Source organism: Coregonus clupeaformis, chromosome 21 (genome assembly GCF_020615455.1).
Source record: "Coregonus clupeaformis isolate EN_2021a chromosome 21, ASM2061545v1, whole genome shotgun sequence".
NCBI classification, from domain to species: domain Eukaryota; kingdom Metazoa; phylum Chordata; class Actinopteri; order Salmoniformes; family Salmonidae; genus Coregonus; species Coregonus clupeaformis.
In genome coordinates, this window is record NC_059212.1 from 22,178,997 (window position 1) to 22,198,551 (window position 19,555).

At 44.3% G+C, this 19,555-nt stretch overlaps 1 protein-coding gene across 3 annotated transcripts in view; it reads right to left on the bottom strand.

Moving 5' to 3' along the window:
• Positions 1-19,555, bottom strand: part of si:ch211-106h4.4 (MAM and LDL-receptor class A domain-containing protein 1) — a 64,426-nt gene that overhangs the window by 30,409 nt on the left and 14,462 nt on the right. For all 3 annotated transcript variants that reach the window (XM_045206251.1, XM_045206250.1, XM_045206249.1), the window contains 16 exons: positions 13,157-13,406; positions 12,792-13,060; positions 9,596-9,686; positions 9,218-9,358; positions 8,813-8,947; positions 8,374-8,501; positions 8,042-8,210; positions 7,571-7,690; positions 3,139-3,293; positions 2,565-2,660; positions 2,398-2,488; positions 2,022-2,144; positions 1,659-1,761; positions 1,322-1,472; positions 904-1,123; positions 456-579 (listed from right to left, as the gene is read on the bottom strand). In XM_045206251.1, the coding sequence (XP_045062186.1) occupies positions 456-579; positions 904-1,123; positions 1,322-1,472; positions 1,659-1,761; positions 2,022-2,144; positions 2,398-2,488; positions 2,565-2,660; positions 3,139-3,293; positions 7,571-7,690; positions 8,042-8,210; positions 8,374-8,501; positions 8,813-8,947; positions 9,218-9,358; positions 9,596-9,686; positions 12,792-13,060; positions 13,157-13,406 (2,366 nt within the window). The remainder of the gene's footprint in view (positions 1-455; positions 580-903; positions 1,124-1,321; positions 1,473-1,658; positions 1,762-2,021; positions 2,145-2,397; positions 2,489-2,564; positions 2,661-3,138; positions 3,294-7,570; positions 7,691-8,041; positions 8,211-8,373; positions 8,502-8,812; positions 8,948-9,217; positions 9,359-9,595; positions 9,687-12,791; positions 13,061-13,156; positions 13,407-19,555) is intronic.

The following is a 19,555-nucleotide window of genomic DNA, read 5'->3' on the forward strand; positions in this document are numbered from 1 at the left end:
AGACATAAGGGGAACAGATAATTATTCTATTGGAGAAATGTTGACTCCTACCAAACTCTACCAATATAGAGCCCCTGTGTTAGGCTAAATGTCTCCTGCCATCCCAAAAGTACAGTTCATGTACAGTTCATTACAATAGTATAGTTCAATATGGCGGCAGGTAGCCTAGCGGTTAAGAGCGTTGGGCCAGTAACCATTAAGTCGCTGGTTCGAATCCCCGAGCCGACTAGGTAGAACATCTGTTGATGTGCCCATGGGCAAGGCACTTAACACTAAATTGCTTCTGGATAAGAGCATCTGCTAAATGACAAAAATTTCAATTACTCCAACCAGAGGGTGTGTATGTCTTGTTTTTGATGTATGTAACTTGTCATATGTGGTTTTAATGTACCGGACACAACACAAAATAACTTCCCTCTAAGAAAAGTAAAGTCCCTGTAAGTCGAGGTTCTGACCTGCCATTCATGTGGTACCAGACGGTAAGGCAGGTGGCTTCAGTCTGAGACTGGATCCACTCAGAAACCACCACAGCCCGGCTGCTCTTGTTCTGGGTCAGGGCCGGGCTCAGCAAGAACCTCCCTGATAGCAGAACAGATCACAATAGAGGTCACGTATACATCAGTCATCATCCTAAGACAATAACAATCATTTCAGCTTTCAACTTGTTGCTATTTTGTTGTCATGAGTATCTGGTGCAAAATAACATTAAGTCATTAAAATTGTGTGTGTATAATCTCCATGGTTATTTATTTACCGTTATTTTACTAGCTAAGTTGACTGAGAACATATTCTCTTTTACAGGTTTAATTTAAAGGGAATCATATTTGAGCATGATTTTCAACTATATGACTATAGACGTGTTTCTCTTGTAACTGCCTGCGGTGCTGTGGTCCAAGCCCTCACCCTCTGGTGTCTGACTGGTGTGGTCAGTGTCTGGGCCATGGAAGCGTCCGTCTGCCTGTACCCAGTCATGTCCGTCTGTCCGGGCCTCATTGACCCAGGTACACTGGCCAGACTCAAAGTCACAGCTGCCCATGGGAGTACAGGCTCCTTCCCTCATAGACACATCATCAATCTGCACCGTCGAATCAGAGCCCGGCGCATGCTCTGCTCTGAAAACCACCTGGGGGCGTGGGGGCGTGGGGGGCGTGGGGGGAGGGTTGGAAGGTTTGTGCGTGTGTGAAGTCAGAAGAAAGTGGAAAGAGATCAATCAGTCACTTCCCTATCCTCTTTCCAATGAGGATACCTGATCATAGGAATGGCTAGTACCAGAGCCAATTAGAATGCGTACAGTGTTGCGTAGCTAGCTAGGTGAGCTAACCTTAAAGGTGTTAGGGGCGGACACAGTGAGTTCTGCCACCTCCCAGCCTGTAGAGGGAGCTCCAGAACGCTGCCACAGAGCCGGGCCCTGCTCGCTGCTCCTCAGGACATGCACTGACAGATGGTCAGTGGAGCCAGCAGGCAGCCAGTACCTAGAGGCGGAGTGAGAGATCAGGGCAGAGGTAAAATGATTGGGGGGATGAGGAGTAGGAGGTGAGGGGTGAGGTTTTTAGTAGGAGAGTGAGGTGAGAAATGAGGCTAGGGGTGAGAGGGGAAAAGTAAGGTGAGGAGAGATGAGTTGGGAGGAGAGTGAGGTAACAGCGAGGGACTGAGCTCACCAGAAACGAACACACATCCCTGTGGTAGAGCTTAGCTCTGGAGAAAGCAGCTGAGCCACCTCGATCTCCGTTGAGTTCAGTTTCAACACAGTCAGATAGAAACCTACAGGACAGACACAGACAATCAATAATTGTCATAATAATAGATTGGATTTATGCAGCGCTTTAACAGGTGCTCAAATCCCTTTGCACCAGCTAGATTGGCAGCCTAACAATGCCATGAATGACTACTGTTCGACCTGCTTCCCAAAGACGGCCAGATGGGACTGCCTGTTTAGACAAAGGTTCAATAAAAAAAGATATATGCCTTCCTTTTCTACCACCCTTCAGAAACACAATGATATTGGCCACAATAACATTCACCTTTCTCAGTTCTGTAGGTGTGGTCCAGTCGGTCCTTTCTGCCTCTCAAATGGTCCCAGCGCCCCTTGTGACTCATGTCTACCTCAAAGTCACACCAGGAGTCTACCTCAAATCCACACGGATCTGTATGAAGCAAACACTTATTACCCTGCTGCTTCCCCATACTCTCCCAATAGAATATCATCATAGTCTCAATCAGTGAGGAAATATATTGCCTACATGATGAGTTTGATATGGTATAACCCCACAGAATTAAATAGAACTCTAGTATGTGATATGATCAATATAGTATAACCTATGTGCATTACTGGCAATATAATAACAACAATCACACATGGCAGTGTGTATATAGAGCCATTATGAACGTATCTCTTACTTTGATCTTTGCAGGCTCCTTCCTTGACTGTGACATCATCGATGGCTATAAACCCACTGCCAGAGGTATTCCTGCTTCCAGAGAACTGAACCTGGACCACAGATCATACATCATTACCACTGTGCGTGTGTGTGTGCGTGCGTGTGTGTGCGTGTGCGTGTGCATACCTCCTGTGTGTCTGCTATGCTGAGTGTAACCTGTGCATTCATCCATTCTGAATCCTGGCTGCCTTGGCGAGTCCACACCACAGTTCTTGACGTTTTCTACCATGAAGAGAATACTAAATGTTACAATACTCTTACATATGACGCATTAAAAAACAGAAACTATTAGTTGAGTAGGTATTTATGTGCAAGTTAGAGGACAATAACATAAAAGCTAGATGATGAAAGGCACTTGTTCAACTGTCAGTTCAACCAATTGTAGAAGGCTACCATATGTTACTCGAAACCCCCTTGCCACTAATACATCTACTGATAATGATTTGGGCAATAGCATTCATCAGGGAATTCTGTATGTTTGTTATAATGTAACTAGGGCCCAGAGTTTTAAAACTCCTTCTAAAACATCAGTGTAAAACATATACGGCCAGGACAGAGATTAAGCCTGGTCCTGGACTAAAAGCAAGCTCAATGCAGATTCTGAATTGAAAGTACTTCTCAGTCCAAGACCAGGTTGAGTCTGTGTCTGGGAAACCAGCCCATATATGCTATAACCCCGGTAGTTGTCTACTGTACATACCGTCTGTACTAGGAGGTCCAGGTTGGACACAGATGGTCCCAACATGTAATACCAGAATCCAACACAGAGGTCCGTGGTTTGGACCGTAAGAGGAACAGAGATGACCGCGGTCTCACCGTCCCCGCTACCAGACATATTCACCATCAGGTAAAACCCTGTCACACACAGGACATAAAACAGCCATTTTTGAGTGACAGTCTTTGCCACTTTGAGTGACACTTGTGGCAGATGCAGGGATGTTTAGTTTGTCTCCCTATGCGTAATGTGATGGAAAATGTTATCATGTGAAGAGACTGCCTTGAAAATGTTAATCTTGTCTTAGTGTCATAAATAATCCTTGGTTCCTGTCTGTGCTTGGTAAAGATATGAGGGGGGTGACATGACCCCCTCCTTAGGATCATCTGGCAGAACTCCCAGAATATGTTATTTAAGTTAAGATAAGAGACGGTGATGTGGATATACTCGGAATACATATCCCAAATGAAATAAATGATCTCACTCCAATAAATTTTAATAGAAAGTTAGCAAAAATAGATAAGATCTTGCTATCATGGAAAGGTAAATACCTGTCTTTTTGTGGAAAAATCACCCTGATTAACTCTTTAGTAGTATCCCAGTTTACCTATTTGCTTATGGTCTTGCCTAAGCCTAGCGAACAGTTTTAAATATATAAAAATATAAAAAATATAAAAAAAGATTCCGTTTTATTTGGAACGGCAAGCCAGACATAAATTAAACAGGCCTATTTATATAATGAACATGAATTCAGAAATTATAAAATATTAAAGCATTAGACCTATCACTAAAAGCTTCAGTCATACAAAAGTTATACTTAAATCCGAACTGGTTCTCTAGCAAATTAGTAAGATTGTCTCACCCCATGTTCAAGAATGGCCTTTTACATTTACATTACATTTACGTCATTTAGCAGACGCTCTTATCCAGAGCGACTTACAGGAGCAATTAGGGTTAAGTGCCTTGCTCAAGGGCACATCGGCAGGTTTTTCACCTAGTCGGCTCGGGGATTAGAACCAGCGACCTTTCGGTTACTGGCACAACGCTCTTAACCACTAAGCTACCTGCCAACCCTTTATTCAGATTACAACCTCTCACTTTCAGTTATTTGAAAAGGAAATCATCTCCCAAATATCACTATTTCTAAAACAAGCCATAGAAAGTTGGTTGCAATTTCAATTTAATCCTCAAGAAACGACAGAACAAATAATGCAACAAATATTGTGGTTAAACTCAAATATACTAATGAATAAAAAACAATTATTTTGTGAAAAAATGTTTAAAAAAGGTATATTCTTCGTAAATGATATCATAGGTAGGACTGGTGGAGTTGTCGCACATGCAGCTAACAAAAACATATGGAAATGTCTGTTCTAACCAAAATTACAACCAAATAATTGCAGCATTACCGCAAAAATGGAAGAGGAAAGTGGAAGGGGGAAAAAGTAAGGAACTTGTCTGTTGGCCCTGCATTAAAGAATATAATTGGTTAAAGAAAATTGTGATAAATAAAAAAGTATACAAGTTTCATTTAAAGACCAAAGGACTGACAGCTGTCCCATATAGATTGCAAAATAGTTGGGAAGAGATTTTTGACGTACCGATTCCATGGCATAGTGTTTATGAACTGATACACAAAACGACGCCAGATTCAAAACTTAGAATTTTTCTATTTAAATGATTATACAAAATTATTGCTACCAATAGAATGTTATTTATATGGGGGATACAATCTTCCCAGCTCTTCAGATTTTGCTGCGAAGAGACAGAATCATTAGATCATTTGTTTTGGTACTGTCCATTTGTAGCTTGTTTTTGGTCACAGGTCCAGGAATGGCTGAAGGATTGCCAAACACTGCATTCCACAGTAAGAACATCATACCAAAGGTCAAGCATGGTGGTGGTGGTGTGATGGTTTGGGGATGCTTTGCTGCCTCAGGACCTGGACGACTTGCCTTAATAGAAGGAACCATGAATTCTGCTCTGTATCAGAGAATTCTACAGGAGCATGTCAGACCATCCATCTGTGAGCTGAAGCTGAAGCGCAGCTGGGTCATGCAGCAAGACAATGATCCAAAACACACAATCAAGTCTACATGAAAATTGCTAAAAAGCAACAAATTGGATGTTTTGGAATGGCCTAGTCAAAGTCCAGACCTAATCCCAATTGAGATGTTGTGGCAGGACTTGAAACGAGCAGTTCATGCTTGAAAACCCACACGTCACTGAGTTAAAGCAGTTCTGCATGGAAGAGTGGGCCAAAATTCCTTCACAGCGACGTGAGAGACTGATCAACAACTACAGGAAGCATTTGGTTGGAGTCATTGCAGCTAAAGGTGGCACAACCAGTTATTGAGTGTAAGGGGGCAATTACTTTTTCACACAGGGGAATTGGGTGTTGCATAACTTTGTTTATGAAATAAATATGTAATTGTTGTGTTATTTGTTCACTTATGTTCCCTTTATCTAATATTAGGTTTTGGTTGAAGATCTGATAACATTCAGTATCACAAATATGCAAAAGTAGAGAAAATTAGAAAGGGGGCAAATACTTTTTCATAGCACTGTATGTATGCAAACTCAGCAAAAAAAGAAATGTCCTCTCACTGTCAACTGCGTTTATTTTCAGCAAACTTAACGTGTAAATATTTGTATGAACATAACAAGATTCAACAACAGACATAAACTGAACATGTTCCACAGACATGTGACTAACAGAAATGTTACTTTTGAAATAAAAAGTAACAGTCAGTATCTGGTGTGGCCACCAGCTGCATTAAGTACTGCAGTGCATCTCCTCCTCATGGACTGCACCAGATTTGCCAGTTCTTGCTGTGAGATGTTACCCCACTCTTCCACCAAGGCACCTGCAAGTTCCCGGACATTTCTTGGGGGAATGGCCCTAGCCCTCCGATCCAACAGGTCCCAGACGTGCTCAATGGGATTGAGATCCGGGCTCTTCGCTGGCCTTGGAAGAACACTGACATTCCTGTCTTGCAGGAAATCACGCACAGAACGAGCAGTATGGCTGGTGGCATTGTCATGCTGAACGGTCATGTCAGGATGAGCCTGCAGGAAGGGTACCACATGAGGGAGGAGGATGTCTTCCCTGTAACGCACAGCGTTGAGATTGCCTGCAATGACAACAAGCTCAGTCCGATGATGCTGTGACACACCGCCCCAGACCATGACGGACCCTCCACCTCCAACTCGATCCCGCTCCAGAGTACAGGCCTCGGTGTAACGCTCATTCCTTCGACAATAAACGCGAATCCGACCATCACCCCTGGTGAGACAAAACCGTGACTCGTCAGTGAAGAGCACTTTTTGCCAGTCCTGTCTGGTCCAGTGACGGTGGGTTTGTGCCCATAGGCGACGTTGTTGCTGGTGATGTCTGGTGAGGACCTGCCTTACAACAGGCCTACAAGCCCTCAGTCCAGCCTCTCTCAGCCTATTGCGGACAGTCTGAGCACTGATGGAGGGATTGTGTGTTCCTGGTGTAACTCGGGCAGTTGTTGTTGCTATCCTGTACCTGTCCCGCAGGTGTGATGTTCGGATGTACTGATCCTGTGCAGGTGTTGTTACACGTGGTCTGCCACTGTGAGGACGATCAGCTGTCCGTCCTGTCTCCCTGTAGCGCTGTCTTAGGCGTCTCACAGTACGGACATTGCATTTTATTGCCCTGGCCACATCGGCAGTCCTCATGCCTCCTTGCACCATGTCTAAGGCACGTTCACGCAGATGAGCAGGGACCCTGGGCATCTTTCTTTTGGTGTTTTTCAGAGTCAGTAGAATGGCCTCTTCAGTGTCCTAAGTTTTCATAACTGTGACCTTAATTGCCTACCGTCTGTAAGCTGTTAGTGTCTTAATGACCGTTCCACAGGTGCATGTTCATTGCTCAAGCATGGGAAACAGTGTTTAAACCCTTTACAATGAAGATCTGTGAAGTTATTTGGATTTTTACTAATTATCTTTGAAAGACTGGGTCCTGAAAAAGGGATGTTTCTTTTTTTGCTGAGTTTATATATATATATATATATTTGCGAGAAAAAACAAACATATGGGGGATTGGAAGTGATGCAGAAAATTACATTGATGGAAGTTACAATCTATATGCAATATTAAAGCTGTTCTACCCCTCCCCCTCCCCCCAAAAAAGATTAGAGACTGTGCCAGACACATGCCGGGACCAACCCTATGAACTATGCCTATGTAACGTGTCTGTAAGCAATATATAAGAGATCTAGCAGGACTGCCCCGAGGGAGCTCACTTCAGACCGGTACATGATGCATCTAAGTTTGACTGTGACCTCTACAGCATGCTGATAATAAACAAAGATTTATTTAAGATTGACTTCGAATGTCCCTGTGTAGAATTTCCATGACAGTAGCTAGCTCTTCAGGTCCAGAACAGTACCTTGGTAATTTCCGACCGTGTGGTCGTACAGCGGTCCATTCCATGGCTGGTCCACCTGCAGGCCTTGGGAGTGGACCCAGTCGAAGGCATCGTTGGTCTCCTGGACCCAGTTACACAGGCCTGATGGGGAAGGACAGGAACATTTTCATCTCATGAAGTTTTCTTATCTTCTAATCTTCACTGTTACAGCCTTGTGTTATTGCTTCCTTCATATTGCTCCTTTATGAAGCTGAACCCTCCCTGCAACTCATTCGTAATGCCAATCAGACATAAGAAAATCCTCTTGGAATTCTTCCGCAATTCCAGGAGACTTCAGGCTAAACTAGGAGAGGTTGGCAAACCTATGTATCTCTAACCTGGTCCCATATCTGTTAGTGCTGTCTTGCCAACCATAGGATTTGGCAAGATAGCACAAACAGATCTGGGACCAGGTTAATGTATTTCCTAGTAAGCCTCTTCTCTGTGCCTCACCATTTTCAAAGGTGCAGTCCATAGGGGTGGCTGGAGAGGTGGTGGGTACTGTGGTAGGTGCTGAAGTGGTAGGGATCAGCTCTGCACAGGTCAGGTTTATCCTAATGTGGATGTCATCCAGGGCTATGCCTCCATCTTCTCTGTTTGGGCGCTTGGTAACAAATATGATCTGCAACAAAACACATGGTCCAACAATATCTGTTGAATACTCACTTGCTGCCTGACCGGCTGGCTAGCTCACTCACTGTACTGGTATTAAACCTCCCACAGTATATTGGTTGACCGCTGTCTTATTGGTTGACCGCTGTCTTATTGGTTGACCGTTGTCTGACCTGGTGTGGTCCTGTAGCGTTGTAGTCCACCATGGCCTGATACCAGATTGGGTCGAGTTTACCAAATCTGCTCCATATCGACCGTAGAACACCTGTCTCATTCACATACACTGTCAGCTCCAGCTTGTCTGGGGGAAACAAACACCAAATACACACTTTTTGGTGTGTATGACACCAGTAGGTCCTATAGCGGCATGGTATGCATGCACAGGAGGCTGCTGAGGGGAGAATGGCTCATAATAATGGCTGGAACGTAGCAAACGGAATGGCATCATACACCTGGAAACCACGAGTTTGAGGTATTTGATACCATTCCACTGACTCCGCTCCAGTCATTACCACGAGCCCGTTCTCCCCAATTAAGGTGCCACCAACCTCCTGTTTTGCATCATAGCCTTCACCATTTACAGCCATATCAGAGCCAGTTTAGGCTACTTACCCATGGTTCCCCACATGCTCATGAAGTACCAGAACTCTATACATGCATTCTCTACCGCCTCCATAGGTTCACTCTGCAGCTGGGCAATCTCTAGTCCAGAGGAAAAGCTATCTGACAAGAAGATGATGTAGTGTCCTGGAGGGTAGAGCCACAACAAACAGCACAATTAAAGTCATTTCCTTTAGACAATGAAAACCAAACCGGGAAAACTCTGTGCCCTGGGTATAAACTTCAGCAGGCTAACACTGTTTTGTGGAACAGGGCCGACCAGGGCTCAAACCCAATTGGTCACACAGGCTTGAAGACTTGTTTTAGCTCCCCAAGCCTACAGTGAGCTAATACAGTCTTGTGGCACAGACAGAGTTGACCTAGGATCAAATCCCTTCAGTCACACAGGCAGCCTACCCAGGTCAGAGTTGGTGGTGTGGTCCACTGTCGGAGCGAAGCGTCCTCCACTTGACCCTGACCACCATTCCCAGTCCACTCCTGACTCAGCTGGGGGACTGTTCAGCCAGCCACAGTAGTCCATCTCAAAGTCACAGAACCCTGCAGAACACACACACGCGGATGGATGCATGGATTTACGTGTACACACATATAGATGGACGCACACACACACGGATGGACGCATGCATGCATACACACGCACGGATGTATGAATGTATGCATGCACACAAGAACACACACAGTGAGAATAGATTTCAGAGCCTTTCTGTAACCTTTCTGTTTTTTGTTTGTATTTTTTTTACATCCCACTGGTCATATCTTAATTGACGCACTCACCTTGTGGTGGACACGGCCCATTAAAAAGGGTGAGGTCATCAATGGCAATGTCCCCCTCACGGCCATCCCCAGCCACAGCCTCAAAGATGACCTGTCAATCAGGAAACACATTGCAACACATTGCCATAATCTTAGAACTGAATCTATCTATGAACTGTCTGTGTTTGATTGTATTACAATACGTACAGGGTCCATGCTTCATAAATGTACCGTATTTTCCGCACTATAAGGCGCACCGGAGTATAAGCCGCAGCAGCTAAATTGAATGATATTGAATGATGTGTACATATATAAGCCGCACTGGACTATAAGCCGCAGGTGTTTTACTGTTTAATTACCATATGTAAGGGTTCGTGCACAGAGGGGATTGTCGGGAAAGAGACAAACTGTCTCGCTCTCGTAATGTCTGTCTGTCTTGCTCTCGTTCTGTCTCTCGTTCTGTCTCTCGTACCACTCTCGGTTCCACTTTTACTTTTGCGCGCTACCTGTCTCACTCTTTTCCGGCCTCCAGCTTTTCCTGCTGGAGCCCGCCGCTTAAAGGTGGGGGGCGTGGACCGGTCATAGAGCCCATAGAGTTAAATTTGGTGGACTGTAACCTGTAAAATCCATAGATTTAGGAGGTCTTCTAGTGGCCGTTAGCTGTAAAAATCCATAGATTAGCCGCACCGTTATATAAGCCGCAGGGTCGAAAAATTTGAAAAAAGGCGCAGCTTATAGTCCGAAAATTACGGTAAATTAGTGGGAAAGTAGATTACAGGGTACAGTAAACAGTAGCCATATGAGGAAGGTGTCCTCAGCTGAATCATTTACATTTTACATTTTAGTCATTTAGCAGACGCTCTTCTCCAGAGCGACTTACAGTTAGTGAGTGCATACATTATTTATATTTTTTTATACTGTCCCCCCGTGGGAATTGAACCCACAACCCTGGCGTTGCAAACACCATGCTCTACCAACTGAGCTACATCCCTGCCGGCCATTCCCTCCCCTACCCTGGACGACGCTGGTCACGGCCGGCTACGACAGAGCCTGGATCCCAGAGTAGAAGTCATACTATATCTAGCGTTTGTCTGAAATGGCACTCTATTCCCTATATAGTGCACCAATGTAGGGCTCTGGTCAAGAGTAGTGCACTATTTAGGGATAGGGTGCCAATAGGATGCCATTTTAATACGCAGTCTGGATATCGCCAAGTACTCTCATTCTTACTCTCTGTGTGTGCTAGGAGACTTTTACTGGTCTACTGAAGGGTTGAAGTGCACAACCTGACTGCAGACTGCACTTCAGCACTCACTAGACTGTTTGCACAAAACTTATCTGATTATGTTGAGGGTATATTTCCGTTTTCAGATTACCCAAAGATTATAAATCGCAGACCATGGTAGACTTTGTGACAAACTCAACCATGTACGTGCCAGCTGTTTCATCTCTAGCACAGAAAGGGAAGATGCCTATTTTCTTTATCTCGTCATTGGTAGATGATTTTATGACGCTCATTCAGATGTTTAATGGCTTATATGTGGTATAACACTGTGTATCAGTGTGGATCTACTTTTTAGTGTTAACGTATGACCAAAATGTGTGTTTGGCTTTTACATGCAAACACCACAGTTGGGGTCAATGTGATTTCAATTCAGTAGTGTAGTAATAGTCAAGGGTTGGGCGGATAACTTGAAAATGTTTACCTGTTACTGATTACAGTTATATGAAAAATTAAGTAATCAGTAACGTCATCCTTTGGATTACTCAAAATGAGTAATGTCATCTGATTACTTTTGGATTACTTTCACTTCAAACCCCAGGCATATTTTAACTACAACTAAAATATACTATAGTAACATGACTACATGACTATTTCCAATTTGGGGACTAGTGTGAAAGCATACAGATGCTATAATTCACCTTCTATTTTATATTGTGAGACCATACACAGGGCTCAATACAAACTTTTTCTTAACGTTTTCAGTTGGTGGCAAAAGCCAACGAATTTGGTCATGCGCGGTCAGGCAATAGAACAAATGAGCAGTCTAATGATCTTATCTAAACCCATTCAAATTACTTAATTCTAATAGACTACTAAAATAGTATGATTCAAGAAATGTATTGTTTAGATTAATTAGCATGTCCAAGCAGGAATGCATGATTCAAAATACTTTGATGTGCAACCTTAACCAGTGATTGTCATAAAATTTGGGTTGGACAATAAGCCTACAATTCTAAATAGGGTTCTAGAATTCGCGGTTTGAAATGTTGCGCAATTAGAAAGCATTTTCTTTCCAGCTACTCAGAGACAGAGTGAAAGTGAGCTGTAAATACACTACAAAGCAGCAACTCTTTGGAGTCCAGACAACTTTCTGATTGACCAGTGGGCCTGTTGTAAATGGTTTGGTAGCCTTACCTATTGATTCAATCAATTGGAATACAAAATAAGCCATGAGCCCTTGATGGGCGATCAGCAGGACAATAGAATCTTGCCGAGTTGAGGGCATGTGAAAAGTCTTGAGGGTACACAAAATTACAGCAGTGCTGAAGAAGTGTTATCAAATGTTCCTATTGATATTAGATGAAGTATTCCTAAATGTAATTAGCTGTTTTTAAGAATGTAACTGTAATCCCGATGAAACATTTTTTAAAGTCATCCGGGCTGATTACAGTTAATTCATTTTTGTAATTGGATTACTTAATCTCCATTACATATAATCCGTTACTACCCAACCCTGGTAATAGTAGTAGTAGCAATAGCGGTATTATTATTATTATTATTAGTAGTAGTAGTAGTAGTAGTAGTAGTAGTAGTAGTAGTAGTAGTAGTAGTAGTAGTAGTAGTAGTAGTAGTAGTAGTAGTAGTAGTAGTAGTAGTAGTAGTGGCAGCAGTAGTAGTAGTAGCAGCAGTAGTAGTAGTTGCAGCAGTAGTAGTAGTAGTAGCAGCAGTATTATTAGTAGTAGTAGTAGTAGTATTACTAATAGTATTAGTAGCAGTAGTAGTAGTAGTAGTAGTAGTAGTATTAGTAGTAGTAGTAGTAGTAGTAGTAGTAGTAGTAGTAGTAGTAGCAGCAGTAGTAGTAGTAGCAGCAGTAGTAGTAGTAGCAGCAGTAGTAGTAGTAGTAGTAGTAGTATTACTAATAGTATTAGTAGCAGTAGTAGTAGTAGTAGCAGCAGTAAAAGCAGTACCAGTGCCAGCAGTGTCTGCATGTACCTGGTAAGGTGTATCAGGGCTGAGGACCGTAGTTCGGCCGTGTCTCCAGTGATCTCCCTGGTCTCCAGTCCTGCTCCACAGTAGAGTCTGGGTCCTGGAGCCTCGAAAGGGCTGCAGGTAGATGTTGAGCTCCCCTGAGGCCCTGCCCTCCATGTGGTACCAAAACATCCAGCACTCTCCACTGTGAGGGGTGGCCTCGTTCACCCCAGTCATCATACGCCCCCTGCTACCCATGGGGTGGTTCCACAGCTGGGCACTCAGGTAGTATCCTGAGCAAAAACACACCATCATATACAGGATGAGTGTGTGCGTGTGCGTGTGTGTGGGTACGAGTGCCTGCGTGCGTACGTGTGTGTCTCTCTCACCCAGTTCAGTACCCAGAGTGTGATCCAGCGCTGGGCTGGAGGTGTTGGCCCCCAGGGCCCCGGTGGTTCTGTTCCAGGTGAAGTCTCCAGACATCTCCCCCTGCAGGCCACACAGGGACCCCTGGAAGGTGCACTCTCTCTCAGCCGGACAGAAGCCATTCACACTGCTGCTGCTGTTGCTGCTGTGCACTACCACGTCGTCTATGACAATGCTACCCTTCTTACCACCCACCACAGCCTCCAATATGAACTGAAAAACACACATGCTCTGTGGTCAAAATACAAGACAATACATTGAAAAATACAGATGGTATATGGTCAAAATGTATAGAAATTGACAAATGTTGTAAAGTGTGTTTGTGTACCGCAATCCTGCTAACAAACTTTATGTACACCACACAACTCTTCCTGATTGTTTCAGTATAGGAGAATATGCTACACATGAGGTATGCTATATATGATGTATAACCAGCTGTAACAGTGGAAGTGGAACAGGTACAGTGGGGAAAAAAGTATTTAGTCAGCCACCAATTGTGCAAGTTCTCCCACTTAAAAAGATGAGAGAGGCCTGTAATTTTCATCATAGGTACACGTCAACTATGACAGACAAATTGAGAAAAAAACATCCAGAAAATCACATTGTAGGATTTTTAATGAATTTATTTGCAAATTATGGTGGAAAATAAGTATTTGGTCACCTACAAACAAGCAAGATTTCTGGCTCTCACAGACCTGTAACTTCTTCTTTAAGAGGCTCCTCTGTCCTCCACTCGTTACCTGTATTAATGGCACCTGTTTGAACTTGTTTTCAGTATAAAAGACACCTGTCCACAACCTCAAACAGTCACACTCCAAACTCCACTATGGCCAAGACCAAAGAGCTGTCAAAGGACACCAGAAACAAAATTGTAGACCTGCACCAGGCTGGGAAGACTGAATCTGCAATAGGTAAGCAGCTTGGTTTGAAGAAGTCAAATGTGGGAGCAATTATTAGGAAATGGAAGACATACAAGACCACTGATAATCTCCCTCGATCTGGGGCTCCACGCAAGATCTCACCCCGTGGGGTCAAAATGATCACAAGAACGGTGAGCAAAAATCCCAGAACCACACGGGGGGACCTAGTGAATGACCTGCAGAGAGCTGGGACCAAAGTAGCAAAGCCTACCATCAGTAACACACTACGCCGCCAGGGACTCAAATCCTGCAGTGCCAGACATGTCCCCCTGCTTAAGCCAGTACATGTCCAGGCCCGTCTGAAGTTTGCTAGAGTGCATTTGGATGATCCAGAAGAGGATTGGGAGAATGTCATATGGTCAGATGAAACCAAAATATAACTTTTTGGTAAAAACTCAACTCGTCGTGTTTGGAGGACAAAGAATGCTGAGTTGCATCCAAAGAACACCATACCTACTGTGAAGCATGGGGGTGGAAACATCATGCTTTGGGGCTGTTTTTCTGCAAAGGGACCAGTTCGACTGATCCGTGTAAAGGAAAGAATGAATGGGGCCATGTATCGTGAGATTTTGAGTGAAAACCTCCTTCCATCAGCAAGGGCATTGAAGATGAAACGTGGCTGGGTCTTTCAGCATGACAATGATCCCAAACACACCGCCCGGGCAACGAAGGAGTGGCTTCGTAGAAGAAGCATTTCAAGGTCCTGGAGTGGCCTAGCCAGTCTCCAGATCTCAACCCCATAGAAAATCTTTGGAGGGAGTTGAAAGTCCGTGTTGCCCAGCGACAGCCCCAAAACATCACTGCTCTAGAGGAGATCTGCATGGAGGAATGGGCCAAAATACCAGCAGTGTGTGAAAACCTTGTGAAGACTTACAGAAAACGTTTGACCTGTGTCATTGCCAACAAAGGGTATATAACAAAGTATTGAGAAACTTTTGTTATTGACCAAATACTTATTTTCCACCATAATTTGCAAATAAATTCATTAAAAATCCTACAATGTGATTTTCTGGATTTTCTTTTCTCATTTTGTCTGTCATAGTTGACGTGTACCTATGATGAAAATTACAGGCCTCTCTCATCTTTTTAAGTGGGAGAACTTGCACAATTGGTGGCTGACTAAATACTTTTTTTCCGCACTGTAGTGAGTGTACAGATGTCGGATCTTAACTTGATCACTCTTTTGTCGTGGATAATTTTCCTGCTGGATCAGGAAATTCAAATGAGCCTTGTGATTCGTTGAAAATGAGCAGTTCTCTTTCTATCCATGCGGGGGCAGTCGAGTCATTGGGATCAGACCTGCTATCAAAATAATATTCTCTCTCGCGCGCTCAAATGCTAGGCCTAGGACCTATTCCTGCAACATTAAAATTTACTAAAATGTATCTGAAATGCAACCATATACATCAACAACCGTTGTTTTATATACAGTAGCTTAATAACACAAGATAGATATTGGTCTCCACTAGGCTACGAAATGACTGCGTGGCCAAGCACACCTCCAACTCAATCATCAAGTTTGCAGACGACACAACAGTAGTAGGATTGATTAACAACAATGACGAGACCGACTACAGGGAGGAGGTGAGGGCTCTGGGAGTGTGGTGCCAGGAAAATAACCTCTCACTCAACATCAACAAAACAAAGGAGTTGATCGTGGACTTCAGGAAACAGCAGAGGGTGCACCCCCCCCATCCACATCGACGGGACCGCAGTAGAGAAGGTGGAAAGCTTCAAGTTCCTTGGCGTACACATCACTGACAAACTGAAATGGTCCACCCACGCAGACAGTGTGGTGAAGAAGGCGCAACAGAGCCTCTTCAACCTCAGAAGGCTGAAGAAATTCGGCTTAGCACCTAAAACCCTCACAAACTTTTACAGATGCACAATTGAGAGCATCCTGTCGGGCTGTATCACCGCCTGGTATGGCAACTGCACTGCCCACAACCGCAGGGCTCTCCAGAGGGTGGTGCGGTCTGCCGAACGCATTACCGGGGGCAAACTACCCGCCCTCCAAGACACATACAGCACCCGATGTCACAGGAAGGCCAAAAAGATCATCAAGGACATCAACCACCCGAGCCACTGCCTGTTCACCCCGCTATCATCCAGAAGGCGAGGTCAGTACAGGTGCATCAAAGCTGGGACCGAGAGAATGAAAAACAGCTTCTATATCAAGGCCATCAGACTGTTAAATAGCCATCACTAGCACATTAGAGGCTGCTGCTGCCTATTGAAATCACTGGCCATTTTAAGAAATGGAACACTAGTCACTTTAATAATGTTTACATATCTTGCACTACTCATCTCATATGTATATACTGCATTTACATTTAAGTCATTTAGCAGACACTCTTATCCAGAGCGACTTTACAGTTAGTGAGTGCATACATTTTCATACTGGCCCCCGTGGGAATCGAACCCACAACCCTGGTATTGCAAGCGCCATGCTCTACCAACTGAGCTACACGGGGCCTATTCTATAATATTCTACTGTATCTTAGTCCATGCCGCTCTGTAATTGCTTGTATATATACAGTGGGGAGAACAAGTAGTTGATACACTGCCGATTTTGCAGGTTTTCCTACTTACAAAGCATGTAGAGGTCTGTAATTTTTATCATAGGTACACTTCAACTGTGAGAGACGGAATCTAAAACATAAATCCAGAAAATCACATTGTATGATTTTTAAGTAATTTATTTGCATTTTATTGCATGACATACGTATTTGATACATCAGAAAAGCAGAACTTAATATTTGGTACAGAAACGTTTGTTTGCAATTACAGAGATCATACGTTTCCTGTAGGTCTTGACCAGGTTTGCACACACTGCAGCAGGGATTTTGGCCCACTCCTCCATACAGACCTTATCCAGATCCTTCAGGTTTCGGGGCTGTCGCTGGGCAATACGGACTTTCAGCTCCCTCCAAAGATTTTCTATTGGGTTCAGGTCTGGAGACTGGCTAGGCCACTCCAGGACCATGAGATGCTTCTTACGGAGCCACTCCTTAGTTGCCCTGGCTGTGTGTTTGGGGTCGTTTTCATGCTGGAAGACCCAGCCACGACCCATCTTCAATGCTCTTACTGAGGGAAGGAGGTTGTTGGCCAAGATCTCGCGATACATGGCCCATCCATCCTCCCCTCAATACGGTGCAGTCGTCCTGTCCCCTTTGCAGAAAAACATCCCCAAAGAATTATGTTTCCACCTCCATGCTTCACGGTTGGGATGGTGTTCTTGGGGTTGTACTCATCCTTCTTCTTCATCCAAACACGGCGAGTGGAGTTTAGACCAAAAAGCTATATTTTTGTCTCATCAGACCACATGACCTTCTCCCATTCCTCCTCTGGATCATCCAGATGGTCATTGGCAAACTTCAGACGGGAATGGACATGCACTGGCTTGAGCAAATCAAATCAAATCAAATTTTATTGGTCACATGCGCCGAATACAACAGATGCAGACATTACAGTGAAATGCTTACTTACAGCCCTTAACCAACAGTGCATTTATTTTAAACAAAAAAAGTAAGAATAAAACAACAACAAAAAAAGTGTTGAGAAAAAAAGAGCAGAAGTAAAATAAAGTGACAGTAGGGAGGCTATATATACAGGGGGGTACCGTTGCAGAGTCAATGTGCGGGGGCACCGGCTAGTTGAGGTAGTTGAGGTAATATGTACATGTGGGTAGAGTTAAAGTGACTATGCATAAATACTTAACAGAGTAGCAGCAGCGTAAAAAGGATGGGGTGGGGGGGCAGTGCAAATAGTCTGGGTAGCCATGATTAGCTGTTCAGGAGTCTTATGGCTTGGGGGTAGAAGCTGTTGAGAAGTCTTTTGGACCTAGACTTGGCACTCCGGTACACGCTTGCCGTGCGGTAGCAGAGAGAACAGTCTATGACTAGGGTGGCTGGAGTCTTTGACAATTTTGAGGGCCTTCCTCTGACACCGCCTGGTATAGAGGTCCTGGATGGCAGGAAGCTTTGCCCCAGTGATGTACTGGGCCGTACGCACTACCCTCTGTAGTGCCTTGCGGTCAGAGGCCAAGCAGTTGCCATACCAGGCGGTGATGCAACCAGTCAGGATGCTCTCGATGGTGCAGCTGTAGAATTTTTTGAGGATCTGAGGACCCATGCCAAATCTTTTTAGTCTCCTGAGGGGGGAATAGGCTTTGTCGTGCCCTCTTCACGACTGTCTTGGTGTGTTTGGACCATGATAGTTCGTTGGTGATGTGGACACCAAGGAACTTGAAGCTCTCAACCTGTTCCACTATAGCCCCGTCGATGAGAATGGGGGCGTGCTCAGTCCTCTTTTTTTTCCTGTAGTCCACAATCATCTCCTTTGTCTTGGTCACGTTGAGGGAGAGGTTGTTGTCCTGGCACCACACGGCCAGATCTCTGACCTCCTCCCTATAGGCTGTCTCATCGTTGTCGGTGATCAGGCCTAAAAAACTTAATGATGGTGTTGGAGTCGTGCCTGGCCATGCAGTCATGGGTGAACAGAGAGTACAGGAGGGGACTGAGCACGCACCCCTGAGGGGCCCCCGTGTTGAGGATCAGTGTGGCAGATGTGTTGTTACCTACCCTTACCACCTGGGGGCGGCCCGTCAGGAAGTCCAGGATCCAGTTGCAGAGGGAGGTGTTTAGTCCCAGGATCCTTAGCTTAGTGATGAGCACGGGGACCTTGCGTGTACTGCAGGATTTTAATCCATGACGGCGTAGTGTGTTACTAATGGTTTTCTTTGAGACTGTGGTCCCAGCTCTATTCAGGTCATTGACCAGGTCCTGCCGTGTAGTTCTGGGCTGATCCCTCCACCTTCCTCATGATCATTGATGCCCCACGAGGTGAGATCTTGCATGGAGCCCCAGACCGAGGGTGATTGACCGTCATCTTGAACTTCTTCCATTTTCTAATAATTGCACCAACAGTTGTTGCCTTCTCACCAAGCTGCTTGCATATTGTCCTGTAGCCCATCCCAGCCTTGTGCAGGTCTACAATTTTATCCCTGATGTCCTTACACAGCTCTCTGGTCTTGGCCATTGTGGAGAGGTTGGAGTCTGTTTGATTGAGTGTGTGGACAGGTATCTTTTATACAGGTAACGAGTTCAAACAGGTGCAGTTAATACAGGTAATGAGTGGAGAACAGGAGGGCTTCTTAAAGAAAAACCTAGCAGGTCTGTGAGAGCCGAATTCTTACTGGTTGGTAGGTGATCAAATACTTATGTCATGCAATAAAATGCAAATTAATTACTTAAAAATCATACAATGTGATTTTCTGGATTTTTGTTTTAGATTCCATCTCTCACAGTTGAAGTGTACCTATGATAAAAATTACAGACCTCTACATGCTTTGTAAGTAGGAAAACCTGCAAAATCGGCAGTGTATCAAATACTTGTTCTCCCCACTGTATGTACAGTGAGGGAAAAAAGTATTTGATCCCC